Genomic DNA, 24,233 nt, shown 5'->3' on the forward strand with positions numbered 1-24,233 from the left:
TCTACGTATTTACTTCAGTTCATAGCTCCTCAACCATCAACATGGGTTGTAGTGCAAGCAGGCCTTATATGCCGGGTGAAGGAAGCTCTTATAAAATAGGAACATTTCAAACAAACTCAAATTATTATGACGCAGGTAAGATTTAAATGGCAAATGCCGATTATTCAGTTTTGATATTACTGAAATATCATTTTAACAGCTTTCTTTTGGTGTCGTAAGGTCTGTTTTATAGGACTTAACACCGAAACAAAGCATTGTAGAAATAGTATATTTTCAAGGAATTCGTTTCTAAGACAACGAACGTACAATGCAATACATTTTCCCGGGAAATTTGTGCAACGTGAAAAGAGTATAAATTCTAACTTAGACTGCAGGTTAGATTTTCGTAATTTCAATTCCACAAAGCAAGGACATTTCAATTTGGACGATAGGTGGATACATCCAACTCGTTTTGCTCCTCGATTCCAGGTGTTTGTGTGATGTGTTTATGATATGTAGTTTAAATTTTGTTCTTCACTAATTTTCTAACATCAAAAGAACTTAAAGTACTATTAACGTGTTCAGACTTTGTGTGGGAGATGGAAACGTAAGTACAGTGAGTTTTTAATTATTTAACTAGTTCTTTGCAATAGGGTTGTTCAATTTATATGTTCACTGAGTTTACGTTTTCCAATTAAGCCAATGTTAAGATATTGCATATCCACACTAGTAGTAACGTTATCTACCGATGAGTTATGTATTTCGGTAACTTCCAAGTGTTTTATTACTGCACTAATATCATACTTCATTTTAGGGCTTTTCATGTATATCAGAGAAACTACAATGGACTTAATCCAGTATTGAATTCGTTAACTTAGAATATAAATTCAAGATGCCAAGAAATCGTTTACACGTTATACAAGTGTAAGCAAACAGTCTGCGCGTGAAGTAACTTCATGACTAGGCTACAATAACTTAGAGTTGGAATGCCACCTTTGCCTAACATTAAGTCTATTAACAATATTTGCATGGTTTATTACAAAACAACCAAGTCATACTCCATTCTGTCAAGGAGTTTCTAGATTTTCTTAACATTTCAATGATATATGGGCTGTATTAATTTTGAGTGTACAGCATAAAGCTTAATTTCAACTTGGAATAATTTGCACACTAACACTGCATTACTTGGTGTCAAAAGTAAGATTTTTTCAAGTCTTATAAGATGGGTTGCGTAACCTAGAATTAAGCAAATTTTTGCTTGCATGTGGCATTTTCCTATCACAAGTGTGTAAAGCAATTGTACCTAGTTTGGACTGATAATTTTTAAACAATTCAACAAATCTTTGTTAACCTTAATTCTCCCCCCCCCCCACCCTCCATTATAACATAACACAAGCAATGCTGCAATAGATGAACAGTGTTCAGAGAAATCAAAATTGCATGCTTCATGTGGATCTTCCCCTTTTGACCCTGAACAAAGTATTTCAAACTATTCAGCAAAGTAATACTTGTGGTATATGGATTACTGGAAGGCATATGAGTGCCTTCCAGTTGACATTCTAGTTTTGTCCCAGTGTTAATGTGGTGTGAGATTGGAAATGTAGTTTTTATATTAGTCTCAATCTGAGGATATCGAATTGTTTCCATCTTTCTCCTCAAACTATGTTGCGATAGCACCCATGTGAATCTCAACTAAGTTTGCTATCATGGGTTGGTGAAGATTAGATATTCCTAGTTCTTCCTGTTTCTTGAAATTTGGTTCATTTGACAAAATGTTCTATTGTCCAATCTGCAATTACTTTCTACAGACAAGTGGGTGATAATGTTTGAGCCCTGCATACTGATGCTCATTTTCCTAAGCATTATGGTCAGTTCATAGCTTAATTCCAGACCATTACACCACAAAGTTCAGAGATGATACACTCAGGCAGAGTTGTACCCCAGGAAGCATCCACAAAAAGAGGTAGCATATAGTTTCATAACTGTATGTTTTGAACTTCTGACACTACAAACTAGGTATGTTTGTGACAATCACAAGTCATTAGTTTTGAGTTTTGACTTGTGTACACCTGCCATCCTGTAGTTCTTAATTTCCTACCACTGTCAATGCAAAGAATTTCAATTAACCTTTAATTCCATATTTCTTGGTTGAGATGGCATTCTTGTATTTTGATCACATTACTTACAGTTGATCTTGAGTGGTCTCTGACCAGTTACATGGATCTAAGCCCATGTATTGTGCATTTTTGCAGGATGAAAAATACCTCCACATGAGACTGGCCATCTTTTACTTGAATTGCAAACAGTCAGTTACATGATTACATTATTATACGGGCACTTCCATGGAGTCTGAAAACTCGTCGCAGGAGATCCAAACTATCCACACAATCAATACCTCTCCTTAAACTCACTGACAACTCCCTAAGCAAAAAATCTAGCCCTCATACTCCCCCCCTCTACTAACACCTTTATTCAACTTCCAGAGATTATCATTGTTCTGATGCCTGTAGCCAAGTGCTGAAATATTTCCTCTGCACCTATCCAATAAAACCCTTAAAGCAATTTCAATGTTTCTATCAACCAACTTCTGCAATCCACACACCTTTTTAATCTATCCTCATAGGGAACAGGCCACTCGTCTCTGAATCTTCTTCGCTGCTTCCTCATCCCAAAGAAACCCAGGGGACCAGACTTGAGCACAGTAATCTAGATGTGGATGTGTGAAGGCCTTATAAAGATGAATGACAGTTTCCTTATCTACTGGTTAATGTGTTCCTCAATAGCCAAGTAATCTTATGGGCTACCTTTTAGCAATATGTCCTCTAAACTTTAACTCTGTCTCCAACTTCATTTATTTCCTAGAGTACAGTGCCATCAATGTGTGATACCTTGGAATCTATGTATCCCAAAATGCATAACTTTACATTTCTCAACATTAAACTGATACCCATTAATTTTTGCCCATACTGACAGCCAGGGGCAGCTCGTCTATAGGGGGCTTTGCCCCACCTATAGCTAGCCCAATAATTGTAGTTTTAAAAAATGTTTCTTGTAATTATTATTTTTTGATCTATTTCCAACACGTTTTATTGTTTAATAAAAAAAAAGTACTGTAGTATTTTGTGGCAATATTGTATAATGCGACTTAGTACGGTCTCTGGGGTCAGCCACGGCTGGCCCTATTTTATACGTGTAGAACACAGGGCATGTATGAGGCAAGTGCACTAGCGATCGTGTTTGTTTACCGGGCGCAACGCTTATCTTGGGGCCAGTTTAGTCTGGCCCAGTCACTGTATTTTCACGTACGTACATTAGCGCGCGATTATTTGATTGTGAAGCACGTGTACTAGCGATCGTATTTGTTTACCGGGCGATTCTTTCATTGTCTTATTTATTCCCGTTGATCTATTTTAGTGTGTTTAATTATTGTTGTAGTTTTTTGTTATTATTTATTTTAAAATTATAATGTATTGTTTATGGACGTAATAAAAAAAATTTTAAACTACGAACAAAATCGATACTTTATTGGAAAAACATTTCTCGTAAATTTCGACATTTATTTATAAAATAAATTGAAATAATAACACTTGAAAAATGAAAACATTTTGCAGGGCGGCCAGCTGGAGTCGAACCACCGTCTTTGGATTTCCGATTAACTGTTCTAGTCCGTTGAGCTATGCCCGCAACTGCAAATCATTCGAGTTTTCGGGTTATTAATTAATACGTTGAGCCCGTATATGTTACGTCCTAACAATTAAAAAAAAAATAATAATAGCCCAATGCATCAGTAGATTCTGACTAAACATTTTTGTAATAGAAATAATAACTATAAATCAATAATAGACCCCACTATATACTTATAAAAAAAATAGTTGTTTCTGGCCCCTGACCCCACCATATTTAAATCATCCTTCAAGCTCTCCACATGAACTAAGCATTCTAATAGAATTTTAACTAATTTAACAAACTACACTGTGAAACAACTAAAAGTAAAAGATGAGATTGGTGACAGTCTAGTTTATTGCAAGAATTTGAATCAATTTAGTCGCCTGATTGATTTGAGCTCATCTCTGCAGGGTTTTGTTGTATTAGTCTAATATGTAATACAAAACTAAAGCACAGATTATTTTTCTCAACTTGTCTTTTAGTATAGGCATAAATAAAGCATATTGATATGCAACTGTCTTTTGCACTTAAGTAATTTAGATAGCCCATCTTAGATGGGCTGACATTGTATCCAGTGTTTCAAGAAAATGGATTAAGCAAGTTTATCTGAAGGCAAAATACAAAATTTGATGGTAGTTGATCTAGATAGAACATAACATTGTCTCGTTTTTTAAATCTGACAAGTGAATTTTGTTTTTTAGGAACAGTGAGTCAACATTTAAAATTTGATTCCTGTGGTACCTCATCCAATTGTTCACCTTTTCCTGAGAATTTTAGTGATAAACCACTCTTGGAAGCGTGGTTTGCAGTTAATAACTTCAGTAAAGAAATGCTAACCATAGAAGGACTGAGAAATAACTACAACTCATGTTTTACGTGAGTATTCTGGTTTTAGAAATCTTAATCTTTAAACAAATTTTTTAAATTTAAAAACTATTTTTGATATTTTAATTTCTTAGTTTATTTCTAAATGGGCTTAATTTCTTCAGGAATTATTTCAAATGTTTAATCTCTTGGCATGCAGAAATGTCCCAAAGGCTTGTTGAACATCTTTGGCCCATTATACTCTTATACTAGAATAAAGATAGTGTCATGCAGCTGAATATCTTGGCTTAATCACAAAGTATTACATTTTTCTTATATATGCACCACCTGTGGCACTGAAATATTAAGAAATGCACTATAAATATTTTAACTGTTTAGCTATAGTTGTTCTCATACAACTATTTGCCTAGCTGAGATCACTAATACATAATTCTGACTTACAATCATAGGAATATAGTCATATCTAGGCTACAGCCCTCTCTAGGGCTTTAATTACATAGTTAGGTCTTGAATGAATGCTACATCTCCAGGTAGAGGACATTGCCATCTGCAAGGAATGCACATTAATTTTTCACCAGTGGAACATGAAGTTTTGTTGCTGTTCCAGAGGCCCAAACTTGTCTAAAACTATATGGGATTACAACTAATACTTGGCAGATGAGTGGACAGTCACTTTTCAAAAATTCCTTTAAAGCCAGATGTTTTGCAAGAATGTTGTCACCAAACATATAAACTTAACAGTTGGTATTAAATTTTGAGCTTTGATTATAGCTAATGTGCTTCAGTACAAACATTCAAAGCTAATATTCCTTTATTTCAAGTTCACTCCATTCATGATGCAGTTGATGTTTTCAATGTTTTTGCTTATTTGCATTGTCTTGTCTTTTTAATGCTGATTTTCATATCAAACTTACTACAGCAGTTATTCAGTTTGGTCAGGGAATCTTGTAGACTTGTCCTGGATTTATTTAGGAGTATAACATCTGTATAAAGTACAGCTGAGATCAACATCTCCAATCTTTTATCAGTTTAATACTGCTTTCCTTCATAATGTGATCCATACAGATGATGAATAACAGTGGAGATAATGTACATCCTTGTCCACACACCTGACTTAACATCAAACCATCTTCCTGTACTTCCTTCAATCTAACTGCTTATTTACAACTTAACTGCATTCCTCTTGGCACCTTGTCACATGCCATTTTCTAGATCTACAAAACTTAAATGCAGATCTTTGTTATATTCCCATGATTTCTCAACTAAGTCTTATAGTAAAAATCTGATCCAGACCTCTGTTTGGCCTGAACCTAGTTTGTTCTTCTCTATAATTTTTCCTAGCCATTTCTTAAGAATACTTGCATAAATCTTACCAGGGACACTCAGTAAAGAAGGTTCTCTGTAAATCTCATTTGGCTTTAATCCCTCTTTTATAGGAATTCGACCCTCCTGAATTATGGAATTATGAGTGTAACCATGGTAAACTTTTATACCTCCCGTATTTTAGCATTTCTGGTAAAATATCATTACTCCAGCTGCCTTCTACATTTTTGGTTTGTGGTGGCTTTTTCTACTTACAGATATTTCGGATGATTTTAATTTTGAGTGTTTTCTACTAGCATGCTGTCACTGCTTGTTTCATTTAGCAATCTTTCCAAGTAATTGCCCTATACATTGAGAATATCTTTAATCTTCAGTTTTCATGTCCAATTTGCTATTTAATTCTTTTTGCAGTACTCTTTCCTTCATTTCTCAGCTTTTTCTTTAGCCTCCCAAATATTTTACCACCTTCCTGGTATTTATTTTCAATGTTCTTGCCAAAGTGTTTCCATGACTTGTTTAGCTAATTTTACACAATGCTTTGCTTTCTTACATCTTACTCTTCCCTAAGAGCACAAAGTGACTTACTTGCCAGGAACTTTCACTATGCTTTTCTTCTTTTCCTTGACTGGCTCTTTTAACTTCCAAAGTCCACCATGGATTTTTTTTTTAAATCCTTGATTTCCTCACCACATGCCTCTGGCTGAATCAGTTTTCTTTAGTTTGCCATTGGTTCTTGTTGTGAAACTTTCAGCTTTTCTTGAATGTTTGTGTATTTGAGTCTACAGTTCACATCTGATATCTGTTCAACTTTGATTCATTTCAAAACTTTTCAATATGAAGCTCAATTTTATCCTGCTGAAAAACTAAATAGTGTTTTTTAGTGTTGAGCCAGGATCACATCATTGTTTGTAACATGAATTTGCAGGCTTATCTGAATTCATTAACTGAAAGAATAGTTTCTCACAAATTAAGCATTCTGTTTGATGTAAAAACTAGTCTTGATCAATTTTTCAGTAACATTTCCATCCAGAATACAGAGAAAGCACCTCTTTAGTTCTTTGTGACCATGTTAGTATATGGAAGGTCTAAGATTTTAGAGAAGCTGTTTCATACTGAAAAACTGCTCAAAAAGTTAAATGCAGGTAACAGATCTCAGTTGTAGTTGCTTTAGCTGTAATTCAAAGAAGCCAAACACTCCAGAATTGTCATGCAGTGGAATTATAAGGTGGGCTAGTTAAAACATCATATTCTATTTTATTTATAACATTTCATGCTTATTAATCTAAGATGATCTGCATGATTCTAAACCAGCATGTTTTTTGTAAATCCAAGCATCAAAAATCAATCCTTGGTAAATTCTTTCAACTGCATTTCAGGTTTCTGAACTTGCTTTCTGCAAATTGATCTTCAGATATTGAACTGAATCTTTGTCCATGTTGTCAATACTAAGGTTTCAGGTCTTGCTGCTAAACATGGATATAACTGTTGCATGAAATGCTCTTTTGCAATTGCATGGATTCACAATGCCAGACCAATGTAAATTCAGACTGAACTGGCATGATATGAAAGGAAGGTTGACTGGCATGCCATTTTTTTTTTGCTACAAGCAAGTGCTATAATTCTATATGGCATGTGAATGAATTTCATGCTTTGACTGTTTTTAAATACTTAGTGCAGCTTGATGTAGGCATGTTTTCTCTGAATCAGGAAAATGAGTGGTTCCAATACCTAGATCTTCTAGGATTATAAGTGTAGATGTAAAATATCAGAATACATATGACATTTTTTAACTAAAATGCCAAGTCTGCTAAAACCATTCTGTTTCTTATTCTGCTATAAGACCAGGATTTTATTACTGCCTCGATAGTAAAGTAATCCTCAGAATTCTTGATATTCAAAAGAGCATATGTTAAACAGAGTAAACTTCAATGAAAGTAGGTGCAAAGTACCATGCTCAACTTAATGGTTTAGTATGGTAAAAATTTAAAGGAATAGGCAATTCAGAGAAAATTAATACAACTTTAACTAATGAAATGGCTGTGTTGCTAGAAATATATAGAATTACTTGTTTCTAGCACATGATAGCTGTTTCGTGGTTGAGATTAACGTTATTCTGTATTTGAATTTTGTTCATTGTATGTAATTTCGGTAGGAAATATTTATGCTATTATTTGCATCTAATGTATATGCCACAGGTGCTATTTAAACATTATAATTAAATGTATGTTTAGAGCTTAGGCAGGAAGTTTCAGCAATTAACATAAAAATGAGGAAGCAAATTTTTTAATGCCAAACCAGTGAAAGCAAAATATGTAGCAAAAGAGGATCTTGATGCACTGAATTGCTTGTTTTTGGTTTTAGGGAAAGACAAATGAGTAATTTTATTCTTTATTGGAATAAGTTTTCAGCATTGCTACTTGCAATCAGTTAATTACAAGTTATACTTCTGAAGGCAAACAGAATGAGCATCTTATAGCACCAGTTGTAAAGGAAACTGCAATCCAAAGAATAAAATACCTGGTTAATCCAGATTTTGATAATTTGGATAATGGCAGTTTTCATTAAAGGAAAGGATAAATCTTCTTATTGTGCTATCTTCTATCAAAGGTCAGCGACCATCTTGGCAAACAAACTGTGCTCTTGTGCTAATCTGAGCAGTTGTGCACTGCTCTTTCCTGTCCACGTCTTGATGTTGTCAAACCATGATATTCTTTTTCTTCCTCTAATAAGATGAGTTAATTGAAAATACTTCAGTAACATGTAGAGTTGAAAATATTTAAGATGACTTGATTACAAATATTTTATTCATGGATCATAAGTATAAAACAGATGGAAATTCCATTCTTTCTGAATTTGAAGAAAATGCACAATCTGAAAATTGGCATTGTCCTATAGCAGGATGATGATTTTCTTTCAGAAGATTAAGGCCTGGAGCTAAAGTTTCTTGGAGGTTGAGGTATCCACATCTAACCTCAAAAGGTTGTAATTAATGTTATAATAATAAACCTGACTTTTGTCTGGATATAGCATTAAATAAAAAATCTTAGATAAATAGTTGTCTTGTGTTGCAAGTTTTTTTTTTTTGAAATGGTGGAATTTATTTTTACTACAGTGAATGCTTAATGAAATTGATTGGGACCAAAACATGATAAGCAAATTATCAGGAACTGAATTTTTTAATAAAACAATTAGTTGAGTGTTAAGTTGTAGTTCATACTGTGCCTTTTAAACACACTCAAATTCTCTGCAGACTTTACTCTCTCAGGCAGGGCAGGGCATTCCAATCATTCACAACTCTGCATGCAAAAAACCTACTTCTCACCTTCCTTATACAGCTTTCAGAGATGATCTCTGGTTCTCTCAGATCTCCCACTATTTTCTGTAAAACAGTTTCAGCATTAATACTATAATAACCTCTTAACTTGTAGGTCTATCAGATCATCTCTTATCCATTAGACTCTGTAAATTGGTCTTCTCAAAATTTCTTCATATTTTTACATTCCAGAGATCAGAAACTACCTTTAGTCAAATGCCTCTGGAATGTCATTCTATTTTTTGCTGACTACATATTAAACTACCTAGGATTATTTTTTGACTTCATTAGCTAACTGTTGCTCATACTTCACTTTTGCTACCCTTATCAAGTCACCCTCCTTGCCTGTTCTTTGTGGTTCTCATGCAATTATTACCACTTATGCTGTCTCCATGATATCCTTTTTTTCTCTATATTGCATGCTTAATCTCTTTATTCATCCATTTCACACCTACCTTATTTAACCTTGGAATACATTTAGACAGTGCTTCTACTAGACAGTTCTTGAATATCCTCTAAGCTACATTGATCTTTTTTCCATCTAACTTCTCATTTCATGCTATACCTGCAAGCTGTTTCCTGAGCTCCTCATAATCACCAGCCATGTAGTTCCACATACCTTCTTTCCTTGCAGAGGTGCTCGCACTACTGGCAAACCACCCAGATGATCACTTCATGGTCACTCTCACCAACTGAAGAGTGATTTGACACATCTATAATTATATCCTTGGAGATGATCAAATCCAAAACCCTCAGTCCTTATGTGTCCCTCTGTTACATACTATCTGAGGTAGTTGTCCCTCAAACTTCCTCATTTTCTTTAGGATTATGAGATAGCAACTTTGCTCATTTTCTTTATTTACAGTTGCTATCTCAGTCTATATTGCCATAATTAAAATCGCCCTTTTCTTATTTCCTTGGCTAATTTAAGTATACATTTCAGTCACTATCATCCATATTACCAGGTTAACATCTGCATAAGTATTTAATTTTTTTCACCTTTTATCTTATACTATACTGCCTTAAAATTACTGGTACTATTTCCCTTTTGCATCTCTACTTCATATGGACTCTCTATCATCAGTAGCACTCCCCAATCCCTTTTTACTCTTTCTTTCTTAACAATATGTCATACCCTTCCATCTATATTCCTATCAGGATGTCATCCATGTCTCACTTATTCCAACAATTCTTGGGTGTACAGATGCAATTAATGCAACTTTCATTTGCTTTGTTTTTTACACTTGTAGCATTTGTATACAATAGCAGCTCGTTCCTGGATCTATAGCTATTTGCACTGATACTACTTATTTGATGCAATTTCTCCATGCTTAATTCTAGCCATTTTTTCTCTTTGTTTGTATTAGAACCTTTAAATCCTGTTTGCCCTTGATCTTAGGTCATCCCCTTCCCTTTTTGTGTACACATGCATTTACATGCTCTTGAGGCATCAACCTTTCTCATGTTGTGTTCCTCTGTCCTCACTGTTTCCTTGTCTTGCACATCTGTTCTCATTCTCTATATTCATGCCATTCACTTCTTCAATCTCCCAGTTATGGAGCTTAAAGAATATGAAAATCTCAATGACAATTTTTTTTATAAGCAATGTTAACTATAAATCTCTAAATTTATTCAAAGAACACCATTAATAAACAAAATATCTTTAATTTCTTAATTTAAGATAAATTATAAAATAACCTCTATAAAAGCCACAATTTTAATTTTGTACTAAAATCCAGGAACTTTCAGATGGCTTAATGAATTTTGCTTGAACCAGATTTACTAGCAACATAGACAATTTACCAGTTCATACTTTTAGTGAATTGTCTTCTGCTTTCAATAAGCAAAATTGCTCAGATGTTATGAAGTCCTAACACTTAGAAATTAGAGTGCAGTCCTAGTATGCAATCGGTGTTTTCTTGCATCCCCCTTATGGTGATGATACATCTTAACATGGCATAAATTGAGAAACAATTTGACTACTTGTTTCTGAATAACAGGAAACCCTGCTCTGGACAATGCATTCAATTTTTCTTAAACTACTAGCACTTAGGTAAGTAATGCTTACTGGGGAAAAACATCAGACATCTTACATGTCTATATTACAGTGAAAATTTAATTTATGCACTATAAGTGTTTTGTGAATTCTATTCTAAGACCTTTTTTAAACATTTTTTAAATTTAATTTTTATTTTTTTTATTAGGCTGAGCTATCCCAAATATAGCACTGTCATTTCACTTCATGTAGGCCTCTAACATGCAGTTAATGCCTTGCATTGATGGCACCAACAAATTTTGCTGGTGCCCAATGTGAGATCACTATTACTCACTCAGTGAGCCAGGCTATCATGTTTTTTTTAGATTTGTGCTTCTAAGTCCAAGTTTTAGAGCTGTATAAGTATAGATAAATCATGCTTTACATGAGAATTTCCAATAAAATGGACTTTTTATATTCTAGCATAGACAAATATTTTAATTGCAATACTTTTAAAATGAATTTGTAAATAATTTTTTATTGGTATTAAATATCTGAAACTTCTGTTTAAGAAATTAGTGCTTTCCATATTTTGGAAAGTTTAATGCAACCATATTTATCTAAATTGGGCTGATTTCTAGGCACATCTGCTGATTCCAAAAATAGTCTTCTAAATTTAACTGTAATTGAACATGATAAGTCAGCACTAAGCTGACTTATCAGAAATAAAAAATATAGCATTAGGTTTCATAATCTTGTGATGTGTATTGGTACTTTATTAGTTTTCTGAAGAGTTGATATCTATGATTCTTAAGCTGTAAGTCACAAATGCAAAAAATCTATTTGCATGCAATCATTGCACATTCTGTATAACAATTTTACTTTGCTTGATGTAACTTAAATGGCTATATGCATTCTCATGTAAAACAAATTTTTGAATACCATATATTGAAATACTTATATGGACCACATTCTGATTTTTTTCTTGAATGTTACAGATGTGGAGTAAGTTGGTATGCAGATCATGTATCTTTAGACTGCTTCGAATGTGGAGGTTATGCATTACAACGTCCTTGTCCTGAGTGTGATGGGCAATGTGATAGTATTTGGAGGAGAAAAATAGATGAGGTAAACTTCTGGTCTTTTAGACCTTTTTTTTATAGTAACTGGCTTTATTTCACCCCAATAACTTTTGCAGTTGTATTTAATAAAAAAAACAGATGACTGAGTGTCTTAGAATTCTTTCCTCGCTTGTAAATTCATGTGAGGAACTAATTTCAAAATTTTCTTTTTGACATGCAAATTTTGCCAAAAATGGTTTCATGTTCAAAAAGATTAGTTTTTGGGTTTTGTAGTCTGTAAATGTCATTAATTTGAACATTGTCTAACAATATTTAAATTATCAATTTTTATAGTATTAAAAGCAAATCAAAAGTATTAAAAACACTTTAATAGTGTTTTTTTAATAAAGCTAATTGAATTAACCATTAGTTTACACTAAAACATTTTTTGGCGTTTTAGAAGGCAGTAGCGAATGCCACTTAAAGTGGAGTTGTGTTCAGTAGTTTCTATAGTAACATCAGTACTTCAATAAACTCACTCCAACATATGCTCTTTAAGCTTGGTTAAACCACATAAAAATATGGGTTAAATACTAATGTTTTACATAATTATCTTTCAGCAAGAATAACTTGTTTAATGTTTTACAGTACTAGTAATGGTAAATTATGTTGCAAAAATTGCATAAGCCCATTTTTTCAAATACTGTATTTGAAATAATGAACCAATGAACATAACTTAACTACTGCAGCAAATGGTAAACTAGATAGCATTTCTAGTAAAATGCTACTAGAGGCTACCATGACTTTAGCATAATTTTTTTTATTTATGCATATGGGGGTTCCTCCACAGTCCCTTTAGTACTGGATGAACCCTCCTAATGAGGGATTATCTATTTCATGACTATAGATTCATGTGTTCACACGCCAGCTTGCCTGTTCTGAAGGAAGAAAAACCAGTTTCCAGGAGAAAACCCTCCTATCTCTGTATGAGACCAGCTAACTCTCCTTTAGTCAAGAGACCAGATAAAGGTTCCTCCCATCATGGAATTGAATTTAGGTCTTTCTGACCAAAGTGTTTAGTTTCTACCGACTGAGCTACAAAGGTTCTACTGCAGCATAATTAAAACTGTTAGTTATTAATCATGGCTGATTTCCTTGAAAAGACAGAAATAAGAGATTTAATTTAAAAGAACAAATATTAATGATTTTACTTCTGGAATTTAAATTGGTACCTTTTTTATATTTAACCAGGAATGATCTGTAGACATTAGAACATTTCATGATGAACTTTGCTTATTTGGCAATTAAGGATTCTTAAGTAAAGCAGCTTTCAAACTGAAGGTTGACATGGTATTACATTTACTCTGATTGTGGTATGAAATGAATGTGAAACTTAATGTCTTTAGGTATGATACAGAATGTACTCTAAATAGTTCAGTCATGGTTTGGAGTAAGTTGATTTAAAATTTTAAGAACTATGACCAAATATTGACATTTTGATTAGTTGTCAAACTGGCATTTCTTGAAATATGCATATTGTAATTCCATGACTTCATTTAAATGGAAGTTGAAGGCATTAGTGATCAGCAGTCCTGAGGTGAACTGTATTTATTAAATTTAATAGTAGTTGAATGGCAAAATTGCCCAAATACTACATCAGACTAAAATTTTAGTGCTATCTACCCCCACCCAAATTGGCATTTGAAATATACTGTTACAAAAATCAGAATTTGTGGCAAAAGATTTAAATTTTACCTTTCTAGTGTTACCTGTCATTTAATTAATTTTTCATGACAGTGTATTAAAATAATTCCTGGCAAAGAGTTCCAATAATGACTACCTTGCATATGGGGAAACTAGGGAAGAGAAGAATCCTCTGCAAGTCATACATTCATTGAATATGTGTTACTTGCAATGTTCATGGGCAATTTCACTCTGTGTTAAGGTTTAAATGCTATGAGAAACTCGTTAGAGGCTTAATGGAGTGGAACAGCACTGAGAAAGGATAAAAAAAAATATTTACTACTTTTAACATTTTCTCTCACTAAGACATTGTCAAGGAATACAATGAAACTTGCACATACAACTAAACTAAAAACATAGTTGAAAGACTAGTCCTCACTAAGTGGGGCACCTGTTGACAGCCTAAGATGTAAAATAGGATCTCAAAGTATTAGTGCTTTCCATATTTTGGAAAGTTTAATGCAATCATATTTATTTGGGCTGATTTCTGGGAGCATCTGATTCCAAAAATAGTCTAAATTTAACTGTAATTTAGCATGATAGTGTTTTTTCCAACTGATTCTGTGATTTTAACTAAAGCATAGCCTGCAAGGCTAAATTGACCATAGTCATGACTGCAGATTTGTGTTCTTCTGTGCAGATGTTGGTTCATCTCCCAGTCTGTTCATAGTAGGCCAACTTACAAGAACAGGACATCTTAGATACTCCAGGTACAGAGGAGGGAGCTGATCTTTAGTGTACCATTAGGATAGCAAGCTTTCAGTGAGCTTGAAAGTCACAGATTGGCTATTTTTTGAGGTGCCTCAGACATAAGATTATAGCATTACTGAGATCTTCCTGAAGAGGTCATAGATTGGGTGAAGGATTATTTTTGATGCTATGGAAACTAAATGTGAATTGGAAGAGGAACTTCTTTATTCCTACAAGTTAGTGTTCTTTCACATTTCAGTGATGCAGTGACTTGATCACACTAGCAGCATAGCCTGTCTTCGAGATTGAAGGTGGTTTTTATGCATCCTTCATGACCCCCTATGGTCACATTTGAGTGGTGGGTTGTTTCATATAAGTCAAGGATATAAAACTCAGATGACAAGCACAGTTAAAATGCTATGAGAATTTTTGCTCTGAAAATTGTCAGTGATAAGCATGTGTTTCATTCTTAGTATTAATGCCATTAACTAAAGCAGCACCATTTCTAGTGAAAATGGCAAATTACATGTTTCATGTCAAGTATTCCAATTGAAATACTTGACATGGAACAAAGTTGTCCAACAATTAAAAAAATATATATACAGGACAACAACTTCAATGGAAATACCATTTCAGTAAACTCAGCCGGTTTATTCAGAGGGATTAGCAATCCTTGTTAGCCTTTAGAGAATTAAGATATAGCTATACCCTCTGTTCAAAAAGAAACCAAACTTTTTGAAAATAAAACGAACTAGTGGTGCCACTTGTATCTTTTTTGTTGTAGAAAGCGGCAACCTTCATTAGTTATGTCAACTGTTAATGACATTTGTTTCATTAGAAGCAGATTATAGTGACAGTGTGTTTTGACAAAAACAGTCGGAAATTGAGTTTCAAACAGCTGCGATTGACTTGGTAAAAGTTTTACCAAAACACATCAAATGCTTCAAAAAGCATATAGTGATGAATGTTTATTCTGTACTTAAGTTTAAGAGATTTCAAAAGTAGTTGTGAGACACTTGATGATGAAAAGCCAGGCAGTCCAAAAACTGGACTGAGCAAAGTTAACATCCAAGAAGTTTATGATTTCATCAACAAAAACCCAAAGTTGTTTGAGATCTTGATTGAAGATGAATTGGGGATTCCAAAATTAACTGTGCACAACAAACTGAGAGTTTGAGCCTTCATAAATTGAATTTGCGATTTGTTCCCCACAAGTTGACTGACCAAAAAATGTATCGAATTGAACACTGCAAGGACCTCATTAAAACTGTTTATAAAGACTCAAACTCCCTTGAAATGATCGTTACTGGTGACGAAACTTGGTGTTTTGAGCATGAGCCTGACTCAGTGCTGAGTGGAGACCACCAGAAGAGGGGTATCTGAAAAAAAAATCACTTAGAGAAATCAAAAGTAAAGACAATGCTGATTTGTTTCTATGATTCCAAGGGCATTATCTACAAAGAATTCATTCCGCCTGGCCCAACAGTCAATGGCAAGTTTCATCTAAGTTTTGAAGTGATTGATAGCAAGAATTCATTGCGTATGGCATGAATATAATGATGCAGGCAGCTGGTCACTTTTGCACGATAATGCACCATCTCATTGTGAGATGGTTTTTGAGCAAAAACCAAGTTTGTGTTGGATCACTCGCCATATTCACCTGATTTAGCACCCTGTGACTTCTTTCTCATCCCCGACTTCATCTGCCAACGAAAGGAATATGACACTGAAAATGTTTAAGCAGCAGTATCTCAAATACAATTATAAAAAAAAATACTCATTTAACAAATTGAGTGTGCCAAACACTGTATCAAAGCTGAGGGAGAGTATATTGATTGAAATGATTTGAATAATTATAATTAGCCTGCATTTTTATTTTCTATCAAAAGTTCAGTTTGTTTTTGGACAGAGGGTATATATATCACCATAAGCAAGCCCATTAAAAGTATTCTAAAGCTATTTAAGCATTTGAAAATGATTGCCCAAAATAAGGGTTGTTACATTTAGCATTTGTAATTTAATGCTAGTATAGTCTTAAATGCTATAATTCTAACTGAATTTCTTATTTTTAGTCTCATAATACAAAGAGGGCTCAGTGGGAAGGAGAATGCAAACTAGGAAAGTCCCAGCGACCATATTTAAAAGAAGTTCATACTGGAGGTTCAACTATTTCTGTTGCAAGAGAAGCTATTAAGAGCACACTATGAAAAACAAACAAACTTAGAACCCAACAAAGTGCCAGTATCTGACAGCAGACAAATACCTGTTTAATTGCAGGTGACCACACGTGAGAAATGGGCCTATGTGATTTTAACAGAACTAAGAAAAAGCCAATCCCATGTGTTTACTAAGATCTGCACTGTAAATTATGACATCACTGGATGTTTCCAGATATCATTTTTATTTAATATTTACTTTAGACTTTAACAAACTGGAGTTTTTAAAATTTTCTACTGATGACCATTTCAATGTATTTTTGGAGCTTGAAAACTTTCATGACTTGGATTAGTGAATTTTGTAACTTTATAAAACCATAAGAACAAAAGTGCTTTGAACATTTCAGTTTGATTTTGTCACTGTAAAAATTTCATCTTTAACAAACTATCATGAATTTAAATGTTAATCATAAATCTTTAATAGTTTGGATGTAAAAAATCTTATCAAAGGCAACTCTGTATTTTTATATTAAATCCTTTCAATGTTTATATTTGCCATAAGTTGTTCCTATTTTGTGGATAAATCCTACGTGAAAATTGTCCATCCTTAATTTATTTGTCTAGATTTAATGTATTTTCTACCTGTTATGAAAATAAATTTTAATGAATGATCCTGTGTGATTGTCTCAGTACTAATATTTTTCTTTAGGAAGATGCTATCAAAACAAGTCATTTGAATGATATTTTCTGAGATTGCTCTTCCAAACCTAAGACAAATACTGTACTGCCTTTTGGTATGCTAACAGACATGTGTAGAATTTTTTTCAAGTACCATTTCCTAAAATGGTACTCAACTGTTAGAACCTCTTCCACATTTCTTGCTAAAGATCGGAGAGTTGGTACACTATTGATGAATAGGAGGGAGGTTTGTTTAGAACCACTGATATGCTCAACCTAGACTTTCTTACTCAGTCAAAATAAAGTTAATAAATTTCAGGATAGTTTAAATGGGATGGGACCAGTGTATTTTAATGATAGCAAATATCCAGCTTGTATACAAAGGCTTCTGTGGTTTAGCAGTTCATAAGAAAAATTCTGGTAATTGGACCACGTGTTCATTGAGCTAAATGAAAATAAAAAAACAAACCCGAAAAATTTTGCAAGTCAAATGACTTGCATCTTCAGAGTTCTAAGGTAACTAAAAGTTTAAACACAAGAAATTACTCAAAATAATGCATTATATACAGTTGTGGAAGTCTAACTGTTATTAAATGTTCATTTAGCTTAATGAACATGTAGTCCAATATCCAGCTATTTGAGAAGAGGATACTTACAGCTTTGATGCCTACACCTGAGAAGTATGTTCTATTTTAGCTTTTGCAAGGATGACTTTCCATGAGAAAGTGTCTTGCTATGTAGACTAGCTAACTTGGTTTCACTTTACATGCTTTATAGTCTAATAAAAGGATTTGAACCCATATGTTTTAAACATATGTTGAGTATACTTTTTAGCATACTTATTATTAGTTTTTAATAATAAACAAATTATTAATATTTATTAATGTCCGTTATTTTGTGCAGAAAATAACGGAACAATAAACACTTCAGCACAATTCTATATTATTTTCGACCATCTAATGAATGCAAGAAATTGACATAAACTGGGTTGTATATTGGCTGAAGGATTTTAATAATTGATACTAAGTAAACACCAGACCTCAAGTTTGGAAACAAGAAAAAGAGAATAGGTCAGAAAAGTAAACAACAACAGAAGACAACTATAGGTTATCCCTTCATTTCTTGAGGACATGCCATCGAATGGGACAAAAGCTCCATGCCCTATTTAGAGGATTTCTGCTCCCGAAACAAAAGCTAGTCATTTGTTCTAAACACAACCTAAATAAAAATAGGATTAATTCTGATATTTGGAAGACCCTCATAAGCACACCAGAGTTAATTTCGCTGCTAACTGCAGAATGTTCCAGCATAACAACAGCTGATATCATACATGCTCCATGTGTTCTTCTGTCATCAGTCTTGGGACTGGTAGCTCAGCAGCAATTTCCTCCATTCTGCTCTGTCATTGGCTTTCTTCTTAACCTCCTGGTAACTCCTCAAACCCATGCTGTCTTTGACTTGGTCAAGAAAGCTTTCCTTGGTCTGCCTCTTCTTTTCCCCTCTATTTTGCCTTCAGTTATTCTTTTCACAAGTCTATGTCGAAGTATATGTCCAAACCACTTATCCCTTCTAATTTTGATCGATTTTATTAGAGTTCTTGTTTCATTTATCTCTCTCAGGACTTGTTGGTTTTTTTTTTTTTTTCCCTGTCCATTTCATTTTGTTCATGAGATGCCAGCACCACCATCCACATTTCAAAAGCCTCCAATCTTACATCTTCTCTGCCTAGAATCCAGGTTTCACATCCATACAGTGCAATGCTCCATATCAATGTCTTTACTAATTTTTTTTTTTTTTCAATTGTAGGTTGAGGTTTCCTGTTAAAATGCTTTTCATCTTAGAGAATTAGGCTTTTGCATTGTTTATTCTTGATCTTATGTCATGTCATCTCTTGTTCTGCCATCTTCTGTTATTAGGCTACCTAAATATTTAAAGCTTTTCACTTGTTTTATTTGTTCCCCGCTGATGTCTGTATTGATAGGGATTTTGCCTTATCTGTGTTGATTTTTCATTTCATAATTTTCAAGGTTATTTAGTAATTCTAGCATTGTTTTTAACGTTCTTCTGTTTTCTGCTACAAGGGCTATGTCATCAGCAAATCTTATATACATGACTTGCTCATTTATCTTTATGCTATTTATTTTATCTTTAGTTTCCTGAATGACCTTTTCAATATATAAATTAAAGTGGTGAAAGTATACATCCAGGGGTGCTTAAGGGTCAAAGCTGTATAACTGAGAGGAGACCTCCACATAGCCTTTAAAGGAATGTGGAGAACCGACCAGGGCTTCTGACCTAATGTCCAATCCTCACCTTCTCGTGGTGTACCCTGTTGGGTATCTACTTTGATACTGAACGAACGAGGATGGGCTGGCAATTTGGGATTTAGCCGACCAAATTGTATTCTTATTGGTTAAACCAAAATAAAAAATGATGGTACAACATGACAAAATTTCATGCCGGCTGGGGCGTCGCCTGGTTAAACAAGGCCCCCGTTGTTTTCGCCAGGGCGAACAGCGAAAAGTCAGCTACTGGAACAAATCTGAAAACAAACCCCAACTCAACATCACCAGAGTTAAAGATCTGTACTATCAACGTAAGAAGCCTGAATGGCAAAGAAATGGAGCTAGCTGAGGAATTAGATAAGTATCAGATTGACATAATAGGGGTGACTGAAACAAAAAAGACCAAAACTGGTGAGATCTTTCTGAGCAATAAATACAAAATGTTATATTCAGGCAATGACAATCAAGGAAAAGGAGTAGCCATAGTATTCAACACAAAATATGAGGCTAATCTTCTTGAATGGCTGTCAGTCTCAAGTAGAGTAATGTGGGCAAATATGAGAATGGGGAACTGGACAATGAGACTTATTTGTGCCTATGGTCCCACAGAAGGTTCTACTAAGGTAGAAGTGGAGGAATTTTTTGAGGCTTTAGAAAAAGCAACTGACACAACGAAAAAGGAAAAGTTGGTCCTTGTTGGGGATCTAAATAGTAGAGTAGGAAATGATTGTGAGACATACAAAAATATTTTGGGAAAATTTGGAGAAAAGAGCAAAGCTAATAATAATGGCAAATATCTGTTGGATTTCTACTCAGGACATGGACTGGTTATTACTAACACCATGTTCCAACATAAAAATGTGCACAAATTCATATGGAGAGAAGAGGCTAGGAATAAGAAAAGTCTCATTGACTATGTTATTGTTGATAGTGATGTTTTCGCCCTGGTGCAAGACACCAGAGTGTACAGAGGATTTGAAATTGGAAGTGATCACTATTTAGTCTTGAGCAGGATAAAATTGAATTTCATATTGAAAAGAATAACATGTAAGAAAGTTTTAAAGCAAATAAAAGTTGAGCAGCTCTCAGATGTGAACTGTAGACTAAAATACAGAAATATTATTGAAAAGAAAATGAAAGAGTTTGAGAACAGGAATCAAACCTTGGAGATTCAGTGGCAAACTCTGAAGGAAACATTGATTGATTCTGCCAGAGAGGCATGTGGTGAGGTTGTGTGCAAGGATAAAAAAATCAGAACTCCCTGGTGGACACAGGAAGTTAAAGAGGCAGTGTAGGAAAAGAAGAAAGCATATCAAAAGTTCCTGGCAAATAAGTCAGCTTTTACTCTTACAGAATACAGAGACAAATGTAAGAAAGCTAAACAGTGTGTAAAACTAGCTAAACAAAAGTCATGGGAGGACTTTGGCAAGAATATAGAAAATAGATATCAAGAAGGTGGCAAAATATTCTGGAGGTTGTCGAAGAAGCTTAGGAATGGAGGAAAGAGTGCTGTAAAAGGAATTAGAGATGATAAAGGCGAAATGAAAACAGGAGAAAAAGATATCCTTGAAGTATGGAGTAATTACTTTGAAAAACTGCTAAATGAAACAAGCAGTGATGACAGCACAGTGATAAAAAAACACTGACCAGGCATGCAGTCAGGAATACATATCCATACTTGAAGTAGAAAAAGCCATCAAAGGCTTGAAATGTGGAAAGGCAGCAGGAGTAGATGATATTCGACCAGAAATGCTGAAGTATGGTGGTATAAGAGTCTTACAGTGGCTGCACTGCATAGTTCAGAAAGCCTGGACAGAGGGACGAATTCCCTATGATTGGAGTAGAGCTCTCATAGTACCAATATATATAAAAAGGGAAATAAAACTGAATGTGAGAATTACAGAGGTATTTCCCTACTGAGTGTTCCTGGCAAGATCTATGCAAGTATACTTGAGAAACGGTTGAGAAGAATTGTGGAAGAAAAGCTTGGTGAAGAACAAGCTGGATTCAGGCCAAATAGAGGCTGTCAGGATCAGATCTTCACTTTACGACAAATAGTCGAGAAAGCATGGGAGTATAACAAAGATTTGTATTTAAGTTTTGTCGATTTGGAAAAGGCATATGACAAGGTGCCAAGAGAGAAGCTATTCAATACGCTGCAGTTATATGGTGTCAATGGGGCATTAAATGGGGCATTATATCAAGCAATACTTCGTCTTTATTTGAGTTGTGAGTCAGCAGTTAGAATTGAAGGAAGTACAGGAAGATGGTTTAATGTTAAATCTGGTGTGAGACAAGGATGTACATTATCCCCTCTGTTATTCATGATCTATATGGATCACATTATGAAGGAATGTGGTATTAAACCTGATATCAAAATTGGAGATGTTAATGTCAGCTCTTTGCTTTATGCGGATGATGTTATACTTCTAAATAAATCCGCTACAAGTCTGCAAGATTCTCTGACTAAATTGAATAGCTGTTGTAATAGATATGGTATGAAGGTCAGCAATAAAAAGACAAAGACAATGAAAATAGGCAGAATCATTGAAAATGTCAACTGTGTTGTGAATGGAGAACCTGTGGAACAAGTAAAACATTTCAGCAACTAAGGCACAATTTTTACTGAAGATGGTAAACTAAATATAGAAATAGACAACAGAATCAGCAAAGCTGGTATCGTGGGAAGTCAATTGAATAAATTCATATGGAATAAGAAAGAAATTAGTTGGAACACTAAATTAGCTGTATACAAGACTGTGTTCAAACCAATTTTAACTTATGGATCTGAGAGCTGGGTCAGAAGTAAAACACTTGACCAAAGACTAGAGACCGCAGATATGAGAGTCCTGAGAAAGATTAGAGGCGTGAACAGATGGCATCAATGGCAATATCATATTAAAAATGAGCATATTAGGAAAGAACTTGACATTGTCAGCATCCAGGAATGCGTTAGCAGAGCTAATCTCAGATGGTATGGTCACTTAAATAGAATAGGAGAGGAATGATTAGCAAAACAAGTGTTCTCTGCCAGGTTGGCAGGAAAACGACCCAGAGGAAGACCAAGATATAGGTGGATTGATACGGTACAAAGTGCCTTAGACGATAGATATAGGTGGATTGATACGGTACAAAGTGCCTTAGACGATAGATATATAAGATCCGATAATGTTGGAGTCTTGACAAGTAACAGACTGATTTGGAGGAAAATTGTAGATAGGAAGTTAGTAATGATGTAATTTTTTCATGTGGTACTGTCATATCCTGTCCTTGAGGGTACATGGCAGGAATTTGATGATGATGAAGTATACATCCTTGTCTTACTCCACTCCTGATATTTATTTTCTCCTTATCATTGATTTTAATCTGTCCATTTTGATTTTTGATAAATTATTTTCCTATCCCTCAAACCTATGCTGATATTAGTTAGACAATTTAGGAGTATTTGCTGGTTTACTTTATCAAATGGTTTCTCTAAACCAAGGAAGCAAATGCAAGTATTTTGACTAAGGTCTAATCTTCTCTCTATTCTTAAACAATGCATTCTTCTGTATTTGTGAAAAAAAAAAAAAACTGTATTCAGTTCATCCCCTCACGAACAGTTTTAAGTTGTTTTGTATCTTTTATACACCATGACAAAGCCATACAGCTAAGTTGGCAAAATGTGTTGGCGTTTTTTTTTACTTGGTATTGTTAAATTTTGATTAATTGAACCTATTAAGGTTCAATTAATCAAAATTTATTGCTTATTAAGAATTTCATTTAATAAGCAAAACCCTGAAAAGAATATAGTTGCATCCAAGTATGTGTTATATGCATCTCGACAAATATAGAATACGCTATTACAAAGAACAGAAATTGTGAATAATTAAATGAAAGAATTCTAACTATATTGTCTAATGTCAGTGATACTTCGTAAATATATAATAATTTTAAAAATAGATAATACAATGAATTATAAGACTTGCATGCAAGTTAATGTGAACAAAAGGTCAGGGGGCACATCAACGGAATAAAAGGTTGCCCCAGGCAACTGATACCGCACGTGGAGAGGTAAGCAGTCAAAATGAAATTAAACTAAGAAGTGCACCCATGTGGGGAGAACTCTACGTGATGGGTGAACAACGAAGGTTACGGAGAGTGTCAACAGGGAGATACTATAAAAGGGTTAAACCCCCCCCAATTTATGAGAGGCTTCTTAGAGTTTTTGCAAGAGTCTCCCTCATCCAGACGAAGGGTCAGCGGGGAGCTCTGCTCAGACTCCCATAGGTAATAGTTGGAAATGCTGCGTATCAGTTAAAAAAGGTTACGTACCCCAAACCTTAGAATGGAAGAAAATATATCTATACTGAAGACAGGCAATCCATGGAAAAAGCTCAGTGTCTTGGTAAGGAACCCCACAGAAACGGAATTGCCAGACACCTATGAAGTCCCTGGAATATGCTAGAAACGTGTGGACCTATCGATGACCGGAGAAATCAATGCCATAACGACTGAAAGGAAATCATGAGGAACAAGTATAAGAAGACTGTATGGTAA

General features: G+C 34.3%; 2 protein-coding genes across 2 annotated transcripts in view; one reads left to right on the forward strand and one right to left on the reverse strand.

The window, feature by feature from the left end:
- Window positions 1-41: 41 nt before the first annotated feature.
- LOC150094677 (uncharacterized) lies at window positions 42-17,407 on the forward strand. Its single transcript, XM_090411245.1, has 4 exons — window positions 42-135; window positions 4,347-4,521; window positions 12,080-12,209; window positions 16,648-17,407. The coding sequence occupies exons 1-4, from the start codon at window positions 42-44 to the stop codon at window positions 16,780-16,782; spliced, it is 534 nt and encodes a 177-aa protein (XP_090267371.1). The 3' UTR covers window positions 16,783-17,407.
- Window positions 17,408-17,895: 488 nt separating this feature from the next.
- The window catches only part of T3dh (Type III alcohol dehydrogenase), a 238,174-nt gene continuing 231,836 nt past the window's right edge, over window positions 17,896-24,233 (reverse strand). The window contains exon 14 of the mRNA XM_090411620.1: window positions 17,896-17,929. Coding sequence (XP_090267746.1) covers window positions 17,896-17,929 — 34 coding nt within the window. The remainder of the gene's footprint in view (window positions 17,930-24,233) is intronic.

Source organism: Typopeltis vanoorti, chromosome 21 (assembly GCF_054136105.1).
Source record: "Typopeltis vanoorti isolate ZY-2024b chromosome 21, IOZ_Tvanoo_1.0, whole genome shotgun sequence".
NCBI lineage: Eukaryota > Metazoa > Arthropoda > Arachnida > Uropygi > Thelyphonidae > Typopeltis > Typopeltis vanoorti.

Bases quoted from the DNA above. Each gene is read 5' to 3' on its own strand.
- LOC150094677 (XM_090411245.1), top strand. From the start codon at position 42: ATGGGTTGTAGTGCAAGCAGGCCTTATATGCCGGGTGAAGGAAGCTCT. The intron at 136-4,346 runs GTAAGATTTAAA...TTTGTTTTTTAG, and splicing joins CTCAAATTATTATGACGCAG to GAACAGTGAGTCAACATTTA. The intron at 12,210-16,647 runs GTAAACTTCTGG...TCTTATTTTTAG, and splicing joins GGAGGAGAAAAATAGATGAG to TCTCATAATACAAAGAGGGC.